At 39.0% G+C, this 13987-nt stretch overlaps 1 protein-coding gene and 1 long non-coding RNA gene across 3 annotated transcripts in view; one reads left to right on the forward strand and one right to left on the reverse strand.

The window, feature by feature from the left end:
- SNRPD1 (small nuclear ribonucleoprotein D1 polypeptide) overlaps window positions 1-3571 on the forward strand; it is an 8036-nt gene extending 4465 nt beyond the window's left edge. The window contains exons 3-5 of one of the 2 annotated variants that reach the window (XM_040264714.1): window positions 455-646; window positions 2769-2874; window positions 3035-3571. In XM_040264714.1, the coding sequence (XP_040120648.1) occupies window positions 455-646; window positions 2769-2845 (269 nt within the window). In that variant the 3' untranslated portion in view covers window positions 2846-2874; window positions 3035-3571. The remainder of the gene's footprint in view (window positions 1-454; window positions 647-2768; window positions 2875-3034) is intronic. The other variant, XM_040264715.1, reaches the window with a different exon arrangement.
- Window positions 1-12905, reverse strand: part of LOC120881128 — an 18079-nt gene extending 5174 nt beyond the window's left edge. The window contains exon 1 of the long non-coding RNA XR_005725221.1: window positions 12895-12905. This is a non-coding gene — a long non-coding RNA (uncharacterized LOC120881128). The remainder of the gene's footprint in view (window positions 1-12894) is intronic.
- Window positions 12906-13987: the final 1082 nt, after the last annotated feature.

The raw sequence follows: 13987 nt of genomic DNA on the forward strand, positions 1-13987 counted from the left end.
TCACTTTCACTTCTGAGCTTTGTGTTACATGTTGTGGAGGAGGCTGAGTGTTCTTCCTGCTTTTTACGAATTCAAAATACAGTGGTGGAAGAAGACAAAAGTAGTACAGTGCAAGATTTGCCTCACAGACAGTAGGCACTTAATAAAAAATTTAGTAAATTAGGGGAGCAAAAGTCCAGTAAAAGTCCAGTAAAAGTCTAGTAAAAGTCCAGTTCTCTCCCCTCACTGACAACCACTGTTATGTTTCTTATATCCTGGTTATATATTTTAGTCTTCACAGTAGGGATAATCATACCATCTACCATAGGGACATTGAAGATTAAACTAAAATGCCTTAGCGTACCATTCCTGGAACATAGAGCTCATAAATCTAATATAGTACCAACTGTGGCCTGATAGATAAATTGGTTGCCTTCCTTTTTATGCTAATAATTGCCCTCTTTTTTCCCTCCAGGTGTAGATGTCAGTATGAATACACATCTTAAAGCAGTGAAAATGACCCTGAAGAACAGAGAACCTGTACAGCTGGAAACACTGAGTATTCGAGGAAATAACATTCGGTATTTTATTCTGCCAGACAGCTTACCTCTGGATACACTACTCGTGGATGTGGAACCAAAGGTGAAGTCTAAGAAAAGGGAAGCTGGTAAGTTTGAAGGATTATAAACATTTTTGTGTATGGTATATTTATACCCTAATCCACTATTCAAAATATGTTTATATCTGCCAACAACACAGGTTGGTTGGTTGCTTTTAAATTGCCTATACTTGTCATGAGTACACCTACTGTTTCTTATGGTTCCTGGAATTGCTATTCAAAAGACCAGTGTTTGTTCTTACCTGCTGGTCCTTTGTGCATGGCCTGGTTCCCCATTCCCTGCACACTTGGGAACATTTGGGGATGAACCCTTTATTCCTGCTATTCTGAAATTTCTTCATGACGTAGCTTTTTGTCCATTTCATTGTTCTGGGTACTTGGTGGGCCCTTTCAGTATGGATATTCTTGTATTTTAGAGCTAAGAAATTTACTTGTGTACCTTTGATAAATTTCTTCTGTTTTGCTTATTCTGTTCTTTCTTCCTGGAATTCTTAATAATTGAGTTTTCTGACTGACTCTGAGTCTTTTCTCTTACTTTTCTCTCTGTCTTTTGTTCTAAACTTGGTGGTGTTTTCTCTGGTTTCTCTTTTTATTTAACCTCTTAATATGCTTTTTATGTTGAAGGCGTTACTGTAGTATCTTGTACTTCGGCCATCCATGGTTTAAGAAGGACCCTGAAAAGAGAACTTCTGGGAGGGGAGGCTGGACTCCTTCACTGGTGGATTCGAAGTAAATTTGCTTCTCCACCGAGGCAACCCCAGATTTTAGGATGTGGAAATCTTTTCTGGAACTGGTTTTCTCAGAAAAAGATTCTAGTCACATGGGAGACGTGTCTGGCAACCAGCATCACAGGAGCAGGACAGGAGACAGGGACTAACTTAGCACAATGGTTTTGAGACTTTTCCTCCCACCCACACTAAGAAATACACTTTTTGCATCATGACCTATTCATTCAAAGTTTCACAAAGAACTGTTTAGTCTTAATACATGCAGATGCCCTTAAGTTTCCTGTCCTATTCTCTTTCAGTTAAAAAAACCGCTCAGGCTGTACCACATAGCTCGAAAAACACTGACTTGATCCCTCTCTTCGTCCCTCTGGCTCTGTGACGTTTGCTGCCATCCACTTTGCAACTGTTTTCAAATCCAAACCCTTTCTGCTTCAAAGTCTTTAGGTTAATTTTCTCTTTCCTTTCCTGCCTACCTGTCAGGGAAATAGGCATCAGCGTTGCAGAATAGGAAGAGGGCTAGCCAGCCAGTCTGCTCCCCCACGCAAGGGTTGTCAGCCTCTCCCCCATGTTTTCAGCCTCCTGCCTCACCTTACCCTTGGCTTCTAAGGTCCTAGGTCTTTTTGAGGCTATTCTTCCTTTACTAAAAATTTGTTGTTCTCAGTCTGTTTTCTGACTTAGAAATTTGTTGAGATGTTTAAACTGCTGCATTTTTTTCTGTGCCCTCGCTCCATGGATATTTGCCATTTTTCTTTCTTTTCTATCGTGAATAGAACCTCAGAGCGAATTGGAGATAAGTGTGATTAATCTGCCTTGTTTCAAGAGAAGTGCTAGATTTACTCTATTGCTTTGAATGATAAGACTCTGAACGATGAGTAGAAATGTCAGGGTTTTAAGAACATTCATAGATACCTGAAAATAGGAAGCTCAGAGCTAGGATGACCAGGTAACAGGGATATTGTTACTGTATTAAAGTACTAAATTACGATTGGGTCAGATGACTTAAGATTCAGAAAAATTTTGAGGTTGTTATTTGATGCAATGTATCTTAAACTTTCTTAACATGAATTAACTTACTTGGATTCTCTTCAGTAGCAAAACTGGCACATAGTGTTTCTGTTCCATTAGTATGAAATCTCTTTCATCTTATGTGAAGTTCAGATCATTTGTATTTCCTTTTGTGGTGAATTTGAGGCATGATACAAAGAAAAAATATTTTAAACCTTGATGAATTTCTCAATAAATAAAGTCAAGTGAAACAAATATTAAGGTATTAGGCTAGCAGTTCTTGGTTCTGTATGATAACATATTGGAAGAGGTGACTCTGAGGTTATGTTTGAGAGAAGCTGAGTTAAAGTTTTCTTTACTGTAGGTGCTGTTGGCGGTGGCCAGGTCACATCAGCACAGAAGAGAATTTACCTTACTTTGTTTTTCTCTTCCCTCAGTTGCAGGAAGAGGCCGAGGCCGAGGAAGAGGACGAGGCAGAGGCAGAGGCAGAGGAAGAGGGGGTCCTAGGCGATAATGTCTCTCAAGAAAGTAGTAAGTATTATGGTATGTTTTTTGGTACAAGTTTCATTTATGGCAGCCGAGGAAGAGGGCGTGGCCAAGGCAGAGAAAGAGGAAGTCCCAGAGTGATGATGTCTTTCGAGATTACTGTTTCAGAGTGATAAGAATTATGGGATGTTTTTTGTCCTGGTTTTGTTTATGGCAGGTGGGGCAGGAAGACGGATACATGACAGAGGAAGACTATGAGGCCAAGGCTGGGGAATGTGAAGTCCTAAGCGATTATGTTGCCGGAGCTTACAAGTTCCGCAGGTCTTTTGTACAGACTTTGTTTGTTTGTAGCAGTTTTTAATAAACATAAATGTAACACATTTGTCTGTTGACTGTATCATATTAAGTTTTTAAAGTTCGTGTGTATATACTTGATATCAACACAGTAAGAGCTAAGCATTACTACTAGGTCGTCCTACAGTAATTCCAATCTTAGATCAGGCTTTTAATTTTTTGAACTAAAATATTTCTTTTATGAATGTATATAGAATATATACCTTTTTATTTCACATGCACTGGCGTGTTTTGTTTTACCTTGATTCCTTTCGGTGGAATCTTCCTACACGTAAAATAAGTCCTTTTTGATACTTCAGAAACTGAGGTCCTGTGGAATGAGGTCTAAAATTGATTCCCCTTTTCCTGAGTTTTGGTCCATGGAGATGTTTCTTAGTAAAAGGTGATGCTCATCTTCTAATTCAGGAGTCATTGATTTTGTCGTCATTGTTAATGGGGTTTTTTTTGGGGGGGTTGCCAGACAATTTGTGGGATCCTAGTTCCCCGACTAGGGATCAAACCCATGTCCATTGCATTTGAAGCACAGAGTCTTAACCACTGGACCACTAGGGAAGTCTCTGTTTTACATTCTCTGCATTGAAACTGTAAACAGTGTTCATTAGATTATCTGTTACAAGCAGTGTTGAGACTTGTAAATGTGTAATATACCTATCATTGGCTCCTGTACCAAATACTTTTACAAGTAGTTCTTTAAGAATGAAAAAAAGGCAACTGACTTATTTGCCAGCAAAACTGGATTCTTTCTGATCATTAATAAGGATTTATTGAATTGTTTTAATAGATTAGATTTAGAGAAAAATGTTTTAGTCACCAAGTTGTATATGCCTCCTGTGCCAGCCCTGTGGACTGTAGCCCACCAGGGGTCTGTGGGATCTCCCCGAAAGAATACTGGACTGGGTTGCCATTTCCGTCTCTAGGGAATCTTTCTGGCACAGGGATCAAACCTATGTCTTTTGCATTGGCAGGCAGGTTCTTTACCACTGAGCCATCAGGGAAACCCTAAAGAACATACGTCTCAGTACATAGTTTCTTATAAAGCTAGTTTACTGCTTCTGGGAAGTTAGGTGAAAGAGAGCAACAGCATTTGTGGGTGGCATGTGTGTGTGTATGCATCTCATGCTTTTCCATCCTCTGTTTTTGAGCCTATTAGTTGAATGCAAGCAGAAGGCAAAGGGACCCAGTGTTCATCAAGGAGGGGACGAACAGTAAAGCTCAAGTTGTGAATAAACATGCACCTCCTGACCTCACCGCACTAACAGGCTGAAAGGGAAACACACACAATTGCAAACTGTGAACACTCTGATAATACTTTGTATTATCTTGTCTGTTTTGAAAACTGTGGAAGCTCGTTTTAAGTCAGATGCCAATAACAAAAAAAATGTTTTAACTGTGCCTTTTTATTTTTTAATTTTTTTGGCTGAGCCACATGACATGCAGGGTCTTACTTTCCTGACCAGGGAGTCAAAACTGTGTCCTCTGCAGTGGAAGTATGGAGTCCTAACCACTGGACCACCTGAGAAGTCCCTTCAGTTCAGTTCAGTCGGTCAGTCGTGTCCGACTCTTTGCAGCCCCATGAACTGCAGCACACCAGGCCTCCCTGTCCATTACCAACTCCCAGAGTTCACTCAAGTTCACGTCCATCGAGTTGGTGATGCCATCCAGCCGTCTCATCCTCTGTCATCCCCTTCTCCTCCTGCCCCCAATCCCTCGCACCAGGCCTCCCTGTCCATTACCAACTCCCAGGGTTCACTCAAATTCACGTCCATCGAGTTGGTGATGCCATTCAGCCGTCTCATCCTCTGTCATCCCCTTCTCCTGCCCCCAATCCCTCGCAGGATCAGAGTCTTTTCCAATGAGTCAACTCTTCGCATGAGGTGGCCAAAGTATTGGAGTTTCAGAAGTCCCTTAACTGTGTCTTATTTTGTGAATTTTAGTGTTTCAAGGTTTGTAGTGTGAAACCAGTCTGGGGACACAGTTTAAATATAAGGCTAAACCTAGTGGGTACTGGATTGAATTCGTCAACTTTAGTAATAGCCAGTTATTGTATCAGCACAGTGACTTTGAGAATACCCAGAATTGCAATTTGGCAGCAAACTGTGGCTGAGCACAGGTAACTCCAGAGAACCAGGAAGCAGGCCTTTTTTGATAGGGCGTTGGGGAGGGAGGCAGGGAGGCCTGGGGAGGGGCAGTAATAAGCAGTCTTTTGCAGGAAGAGGCCTCTCATTGATTGGGTAACTACAGTTTCTGATTGGCTGGGCTACCCAGGGGACAACAGATGGTTTTCTTCCTATTGGACAGCCAATAGGCATCACCCTCATCTCCAGATGTTAGAAGTAACTGGGTTCGAAGTGAGGCTGGCCAGTTGGACTGTAGAACTTTCCTCCTTGTCCTGTCCCCTTTGGTTTTCAAGGGCAGGCTTTACCAGTCATGTGGTATTACAAAAAGGATTGCCTTCTGTTTTTATGTTTTGGAGTGGGTTTTTTTCCCTTTTGGCCACACTACTTGGTTTGTGAGTTCTTAATGCCCCAACCAGGGATCAAACCCAAGCCATCAACAGTGAAAGCACGGAACGCTAACCACTGGACCGCTGGGGAATTCCCAATTTGGTATCTTTTAAAGCTTAAGATTTTGTGAAATTTGGGGGTTTGTTTAAAGAAATTAATGAGTTTATATAGGAAACTGTAAGTGAGCTAATAGAGAAATTATATTTTACAGCATGTTTTGTTTTACTACAACTAGATTGGTCAAGCAAGGATGGTTTAGTATTGTGAAATGTAATAATGTGTTTAGTAGTCAAAATTCACATGGTCTTCCATAATATCAGAATCAGTTCAGTTCAGTTGCTCAGTCATGTCCAACTCTTTGCGACCCCATGAACCACAGCACTCCAGGCCTCCCTGTCCATCACCAACTCCCAGAGTCCACCCAAACTCATGTCCATTGAGTCAGTGATGTCATCCAACCATCTCATCCTCTGCCATCCCTTTCTCCTGCCCTCAATCTTTCCCAGCATCAGGGTCTTTTCCAGTGAGCCAGCTCTTTGCATCAGGTGGCCAATGTATCAGAATAACCTTTAATAACACAATAGTCATTCCTGAAAACCTAAAATGGACTTTGCTTATTATGTTGAGGAAGAATTTTCTATCTTCACCAACAGACATTTCTGAAGACATGCCAATTAAAACAACAAAAGAATATGTCTAATATTGGTCTTTATTTAATGTGAAAATTCTTGGTGGATTCATAAAACAAGAGGTGTACTTTTGAGAAGGAAGAGAAATTTTGCATTTTTTTTTATTTTCTGTGCAGGACCATGGTAGTGTTCCATTTATCTGAATCAGTCTTTCCCCTAAGTAAAAGTTTTAAAGTTCTGTGTATTTCCTATATTTTGAGTAAAGTTAGTATATAATATGAGATTTAGTTTACAAAGAGCTTCGCTGGTGGCTCAGACAGTATAGAGTCTGTCTGCAGTGCAGGAGACCCAGGTTCGATCCCTGGAGAAGGAAATAGCAACCTACTTCAGTATTCTTGACTGGGAAATTCCATGGACAGAGGAGCCTGACGGGCTACTACAGTCCATGGGGTTGCAAAAGAGTCAAGACACAACTTGGTGACTAAACAACAAAGAAGCCAAAATAAAATATACAAAGGCAAGTGACAAGAACTTCCAAGACAGTGGCCTGGGTTTTGTGTCTTGACCCATGGGCCGGTTAATGTTCCCTCGGCTGCTGCTTTTGCCCAGTAGGAGCCTCTGCATCACAGACTGATCTACAGCTTGTACAATCCGAATGTGTATTTCATTATGCAGTTTTAAGATTTGAGCCAGGGTCTCACATTTGTTTTTATTGGGTATTTTCCCCTTAACTGTACACAGATAAAGCTTATGACAATTGCTTTTTGTTTTTCCTTACCGGAAATAGCAAATGTCACCTGAGGGATTTGGCTGATACCAATCTTAATGCATTTGTAGGTGAAAGAAAACCACTCATCTTTCTTGGGAAACTGTAGTAGTGTTCCCTAAAGAAACAGAACCACTAAAAGATATTTACATATACAAAGAGATGTATTATAATGAATTGGCTCACACAATTATAAAGACAGCCAGAAATGATCAGCCTTCTGCAAGATAGAGACCCAAGAAAGTTCTCAACTGAGTCCAAAGCCTAAGAATCAACGGTGGAAGTCCAAGTCCAGAGAACTGAGGGAACTGACGGTTGGAAATTTCAGTCTGAGGGCGGAAGATCAGTGCACATCAATCAGTCCAGTTCACAGAGCAAACTCTTGTCTTTATCTACTTTTTTCTGTTCAGACCCTCGACAGATTGAACGGTGCCCACCCAAACTGGACAGGGCAATCTGCCTTACTCAGTCCACCAACTCAAATGTTAATCTCATTTGAAACATCGTCACAGACACACCCAGGAGCAATGTTAAGGCAAATACCCACACCTGTATAACCCAGTCAATTTGACACATAAAATCAACCTCATGAGAACAGGGCTTTACAACTGTCTTAATCATCTTCTCACTTTTGTATTTACTCCTTACTGCTAGTCAACCTCACCTCTAATCCAGTTTCTCCCATTCATTAAGCTGTAGTTTTCCCTTTGGGAGTTATCTTCTGTGTATATTTATACTTCTTTTGGGTAACATTGATAAAGTCCATGTGTAGATGTTCTTGTTGGCACCCAACTTAGAAAAACCAAATACTCTGCTTAGAACGTACTGTGCTTCAGTGAGAAGCAGATTTATTTAAACCAGGATCTTATACTGTGATTTACTTCAGATTTATCTTTCAGTAAGAAATAATGTACTTAAATTTCCTAATCATATTTTTATAATAGGCTGCCAACCTTTACTCAGTGTTCTCATAAAGTGATAACTCTCAGGGAGTATCCCTGAAAATGAAAACCTAAATATTCTCTCTCATATAGGGGTAGGGTATCTCTTCCTCTCTCCATATTCCTCCTTGGGTCCATAAAATATTAGCTATTGGGATTCCCTGGTGGCTCAGATAGTAAAGAATCCACTTGCAATGCAAGAGTTTGATCCCTGGGTTGGAAAGATCCACTGGAGAAGGAAATGGCAATCCACTCCAGTATTCTTGACTGGGAGATCCCATAGACAGAGGAGCCTGGTGGGCTACAGTCCATTGGGTCATAAAATGTCAGACAGGACTGAGCAACAAACACTTTCATCAGATATTGAGGGTAGAAGAGGCCTGGCTGTTTTATCTCCCCAATGTAGACTGTTGTGTTGACATTCCTTAGAGGCATCTTCTAAGGGGTCCTCCACCCTATGACTTCCTCTTCTATTTGTGATCCATGGACTGAGTAAGAGTGCTCTTTATTCCCATAAGCTTGTTCTAAGTGTGCTTCGGGGGAAGAACAGCATTAATTTTTATCTTCCAACCCAAGTTATGTTCTTTAATCTGTCTTAACCACTAATAAAGTAGGTAATTTGAACCTACCTGTCTTCTCAGTTTTATTCAAAACCCAGAGATGAGGTATGGTCATCTTTGAAATTTTAAAAATCTGAAATTTTGAAGACCTTGGGTTAAATGGGTTTGGTAGCATACATGGTTAGTCACCAACTCAATATTCATGCTCTACTCTTACAAGAGCCCAGTTTTCAGGGGAATAGAAATATGTCGAGCTCTAAAAGCTTTATTTTCCCACTCAATTTGGGCTTATCAGGATCCATTTGGCCTGGTTCTGATTAATGACATGTAAATAAAAATCTCTTACAGGGATTCTGGAAAAGCTAGTCTTTTCAGATAAAAAACAGAATCATCTGTCTTGGGTCTTTTACTCTATATCCCTTCCACTTTCTTCCCTGGAACACAGGTGGGATAACGAGCTAAGGCAGCTATTTTTTACAATGAGGAAAAGTCCAAGAGAATTAAAGACCTAGACCTTCACATTCTTAAGATGTTTAACCAGTGCCAGCAACTGTCTTCCCCTGAACTTACTGTTCTGAAAGAAAAAAATACTACTTTAGAACAAACTATAGTAAATTGCTTTTTGTATTATCTGTTGCCAAATGCCATTCCTGTGGGATACAGTTTCCAATGAAAGAGACTGCTTAGCACCTGTGCTACAATATTATTCCTGCTTTGTTCAGTTGACTTGGTAAGGATAGGATGAATTGTAAAGGTAACAATTCTACACATTATTAGAGGTTTAAAATGGAATTTGGCCAGTCTATATTTGTGACAGCCTATGCATTTATAGCTGGGCAGGTTGGTTGTCACAGTGTATCCTCCATTGCTTTAAGGAATGAGTCACCTGTAAAAACCAGGAATGTTCTACTTGATTAACAGTTTGCAATGTATTGCTGTACTGACTACTCTCAGCAGGATTTTGAAGTGGTTTGGTAGATAGTAATTGATTATATTCATCTTACAGTAAGTATTTCCTAGTGGAATTGTATTCCACTTTGATTCTGTTTGACTTTTGAAACGTACGCAGAATAGACTGGTACACTGAGCTCCCTTATAGTCACTACCCACCTTCAACATTGTCAGCTCTGGTCAAACTTGTTTCATCTGTACTGCCACCCATCTCCCCACCCTTGTCCCCTGCCATGACCCACTGGATTATTTTGAAGCAGATGTGAGATATTTCATCTATAAATGTTTCAGTGTGTATTCCTGAAAAATAAGGGCAGTTTTAAAAATATAACCCAGGATCACTGTTAGGGTTGGACTCCACACTCTGACTGCCAAGGACACAGGTTCAATCTCTGGTCAGGTTTCTAAGGTCCCACAAGCTACATGGTGTGGCAAAAAAAATAAAGTTTTATAGATGACATTTTTGCAGTTGATTTGTTTTCTTACCCTATTTTGTTTTTTTTCCATGCAATTTGTAAAGTTTCCTGACTTCTTCATTTTACTGATTGCACCCCATTTGGTCTCTTAACATGTTCCTTTGACCCCTGAACTTCCTATAAACTAGAAGTTTGAAGTTCACCTGCTTCAAGTTTAATTTTTTCTCAGTAATTTTTCATGGATGGTATTCTTTTTCATTGCTATGTTTTTCACAGCTTCTTAAACAGTATGACTCAGTGATTGAAAGGTGAAGTCTTAGGGAATTCCCAGGTGGCCCAATGATTAGGACTTGGCATTTCACTGCCTTGACCCTGGTTAAGAAACTAAAATCCCATAAGCTATGTGTCGTGGCAAAAAAAAAGAAAAGTTACTATAAATTAATTCCTTTCTTTGGCCTTCAGAAAGCACAGCTAATAAATATTAGCTGGTTGGTGGTTGCCAGCGTCTGTGGGGATGAAGAGAATGGGTTTCTATTAATATGTATCATGGGGGAATTAGGCAGGTGATAGTAAGTTTGAATAGGGAACTGTGGTAGTGGACATACAATTCTGTGCATTTGTTGAAACTCATGGACTTGTTCATCACAGAGAGTAAACTTTACATATATTTTTAAAAATCATCAGGATGTGGTAAGAAAGATGGAATACAGATCATGATAAATGAATCTAAGTGCATTACAAGTGAGTCACATAACCACACTGAGTGAAGTTAAGTAAATTTTTAGGTTAGAAATTCTGAAATGACTTTGTCTATTTTTATTTGTACTGTTCAGTAAATAAGTAAATATATTATAGACCATCAGAACCAGGTTTCTAACTTAGAGAAAGAAATTACAAATGAGAAGTGGGAATTCATTCTGTTGCTGAATTGGAGTCAGAGGTCTCAGTATGGATGGACTCCTTTACTTATAGATGATAGATAAATATAGACATGTGCATGGATTATATTTACATATAATTTTTTCCTACCTCCACTGAAAAGGGCTATAAGCGCTGGGATCCCTGTAGCAATGAGCATATCTACATCCAGATCTTGATTTTTATTTTTTATTTAAGATTTTTTTTTTTGGTATGGACCATTTTTAAAGTCTTTATTGAATTTGTTACAATATTGTTTCTGTTTTATGTTTTGGTTGTTTTGTTTTTGTTTTTTTTTTTTGGCGGTGGGACAGTTTGAGGCATGTGGGGTCTTAGCTTGCTGACCAGGGAGAGAACCCACAACCCCTGCACTGGAAGGCAAAGTCTTAACCACTGGACTGCCAGGGAAGTCCCAATATCTTGGTTTTTAAATGCCATTCTTTAATAAGAGAAATCAGGACTCCTTGAAGAACTGTACTGATTCCAGGACTGGAGTAGAGAAAATAAAAGATGAGACTAGAGCATCTGGTGGTGCCAACCCACTTTAAAAAAAAAAAAAAAAGGCATATCAAAGGGACACAGAAGCCATCCAGAATGCCCAAACTGAAACAAGTTGAACAATAAAATAAGGATAGTATTGATATTTAATTACAAGCCAAAGAAAAATACTCATGAATCTATACTGATGTCAACACCTAAACAAAGAAATGGGGCCAGTGGGGGAGAAAAGTGACAGCATTTCCTTTCATAAGGATTTCAGTTACAAACAGAAGGAATGTGAGAAATAGAAAAAGACCATCAGAACACAACAGTACCTTGCTACAGGCAAGATAAGATCCCACCAATGAGTAGAAAGAAATTTAAACAAATAGGATATTTGCATAGTCTCAAAATAGGCCCTCCTCCCTTCCCCACCCCACTCCTGAATCAATTACAAAGGAAAAATTAGTAACTTCTCTGTGGTGAATCCTGACTGACACCACCTCAGCCAAGGGATCAAGGTTAATATCACCACAGAGATCAACATGTACTTTTTCCCCTACCCTAAACCCAACGTGTTTTAGATAGAGAAAGCTGTACTAGTAATAAAGTGTTACTTGGTTTTGGTTTATAATAGTAAACACCTTTTCATAGCAACATACTACTTTATATATAGCACTGTCACAGTTCATAAGGTATTTTCACATGTTATTAATATTTCTTTAATCTTAATAACATTGATATTTCCATCTATATATATTTTTTTAACCATCTGCATTAATCAAAGTCTGGACAGGACAAATGATTTCCTTCAGGTCAAATGGTGAATTAATAGCAGAGCCAAGAATCAACCTCATGTGCTCTGAATTCAAGCCCAAACTTCTTTCCCAAGAAATGATCTTAAAAATAGTAGGAACTATGGTTAATGATTATAAAGAGCTCTAGGTAAATATAGAAAATATTAGGCATTTTTACTTCGTATGTTGATATTTATATATCTTATCTATAATATCTATTCATATATTCTAGAATATATATCATGAAAACATATATGATAGTTTATTGTTTGTCATATTTTTCAGAGTCCCTTTAATTCTAGTAAGAAAACCTAGAGGTTTCATAGGCCATACTGGATCACTTCTATATGGCATTAGAAGGAAAAAAAACCACCATCAGAGTCCAGGAATTAAGCACTATGCATGTTCCATTTTGAGGCTGGAAAGATAGGGGAAAAAATCTGACGCTATCTGCCCATAGGTAGAGTAAGTTCAGTTCAGTGCAGTCGCTCAGTCGTGTCCGACTCTTTGTGACCCCATGAATCGCAGCACGCCAGGCCTCCCTGTTCATCACCATCTCCTGGAGTTCACTGACTCATGTCCATCGAGTCCGTGATGCCATCCAGCCATCTCATAGGTAGGGTAGAGCAGATAAGATTTAAAATTTGCAGAAACCAATTAGTAAGCTGAATACTCTTTTGTGATCATTCTGCTCTGTTAATATTCTGACAGCCTGTCTATTCATATGCAGCTGGTACTGAATGCTTGATAATATAATTCACAATCAACTGAAAGTACAGATGGTGTAGATACGATCATTGTACTGCTTGCAAAATTTGGGTACCAGTATCTAACTCCGGGGGAAGACAACCCTCTATAGAGGGCACAAATAAACGGTTGTCCTGTAATAATACTGAGTCATGGTCTTAACTGACAGTGAAGTCTTTCTTACATGGTCCAAATTACTGTCTTTATTTAAAAGAGATACTCAGTGAGGTAAATTAGTCTTGTCAAATTCTCACCATTTACATTTTTCAAAGTAATTCCCACATTTAAGTGGTTGAAGGATAGAACTGGAAGAAGCTTCTCTTAATTTTAGAACAGAGATAAACAGCACGGTTGAATAATTCACAGCTTGATAATGCATGTGACAAAGTGAAAACTTTTTTATCACAAGGCCTTGAATATATAAATGTTCAAGAAATAAAATATATAAATATTGTATATTCTAAATATATAAATATTTAGAAATAAAATTTAACAGAATAAAATCAAATATACAACAATTTTTACCTCTTTAGGTATCAATATTGATATCAACAATACATCATTAGGACAAGATAATATAACATTTTAGGACAAGAAACACCAGCTTCTATTGTATATGTTGGCCTGTTTGTAGAAAAGGTTAGGACTGAAAGACTCTTTTAAGTTAGAACTGTAGTTAAAATAGCATATTTCCTAAGTATTCTTTATCACCTGACCTTGGCCTCACTGACACCAAATTAAGTTCCAAGAAGCAAGGTGCTTACCTCATTCAGAGCAACAGTGAGATTTTTTATTGCCATTTTAGCACTGAAGTGTGCAGGGGAAACAGACACTGCTTTAATAGATGTTCTGATTTGGAATGAGGTTGCAAAAACCCCTCCTCTCAGGGCAGACCTGCATTTCTTGGCTCTCTGATCAAAGACTAAAACTTTTCTTTGGAAGCAAACTGAACCACGCTTGGTCTTGATCTACTGGCTCAAAAGACACCAGGCAGAAGGTGCCTTTTTGGGGACCAGCTGGGGAGGATCTGTCACAAAATATATGTGTTAGCACTGGGTTCAAGATGTAACAAAATGTGTAGTGTAGGACAGTGTCAAAAATGAAAGA

Source organism: Oryx dammah, unplaced genomic scaffold (assembly GCF_014754425.2).
Source record: "Oryx dammah isolate SB20612 unplaced genomic scaffold, SCBI_Odam_1.1 HiC_scaffold_22, whole genome shotgun sequence".
Lineage (NCBI taxonomy): Eukaryota > Metazoa > Chordata > Mammalia > Artiodactyla > Bovidae > Oryx > Oryx dammah.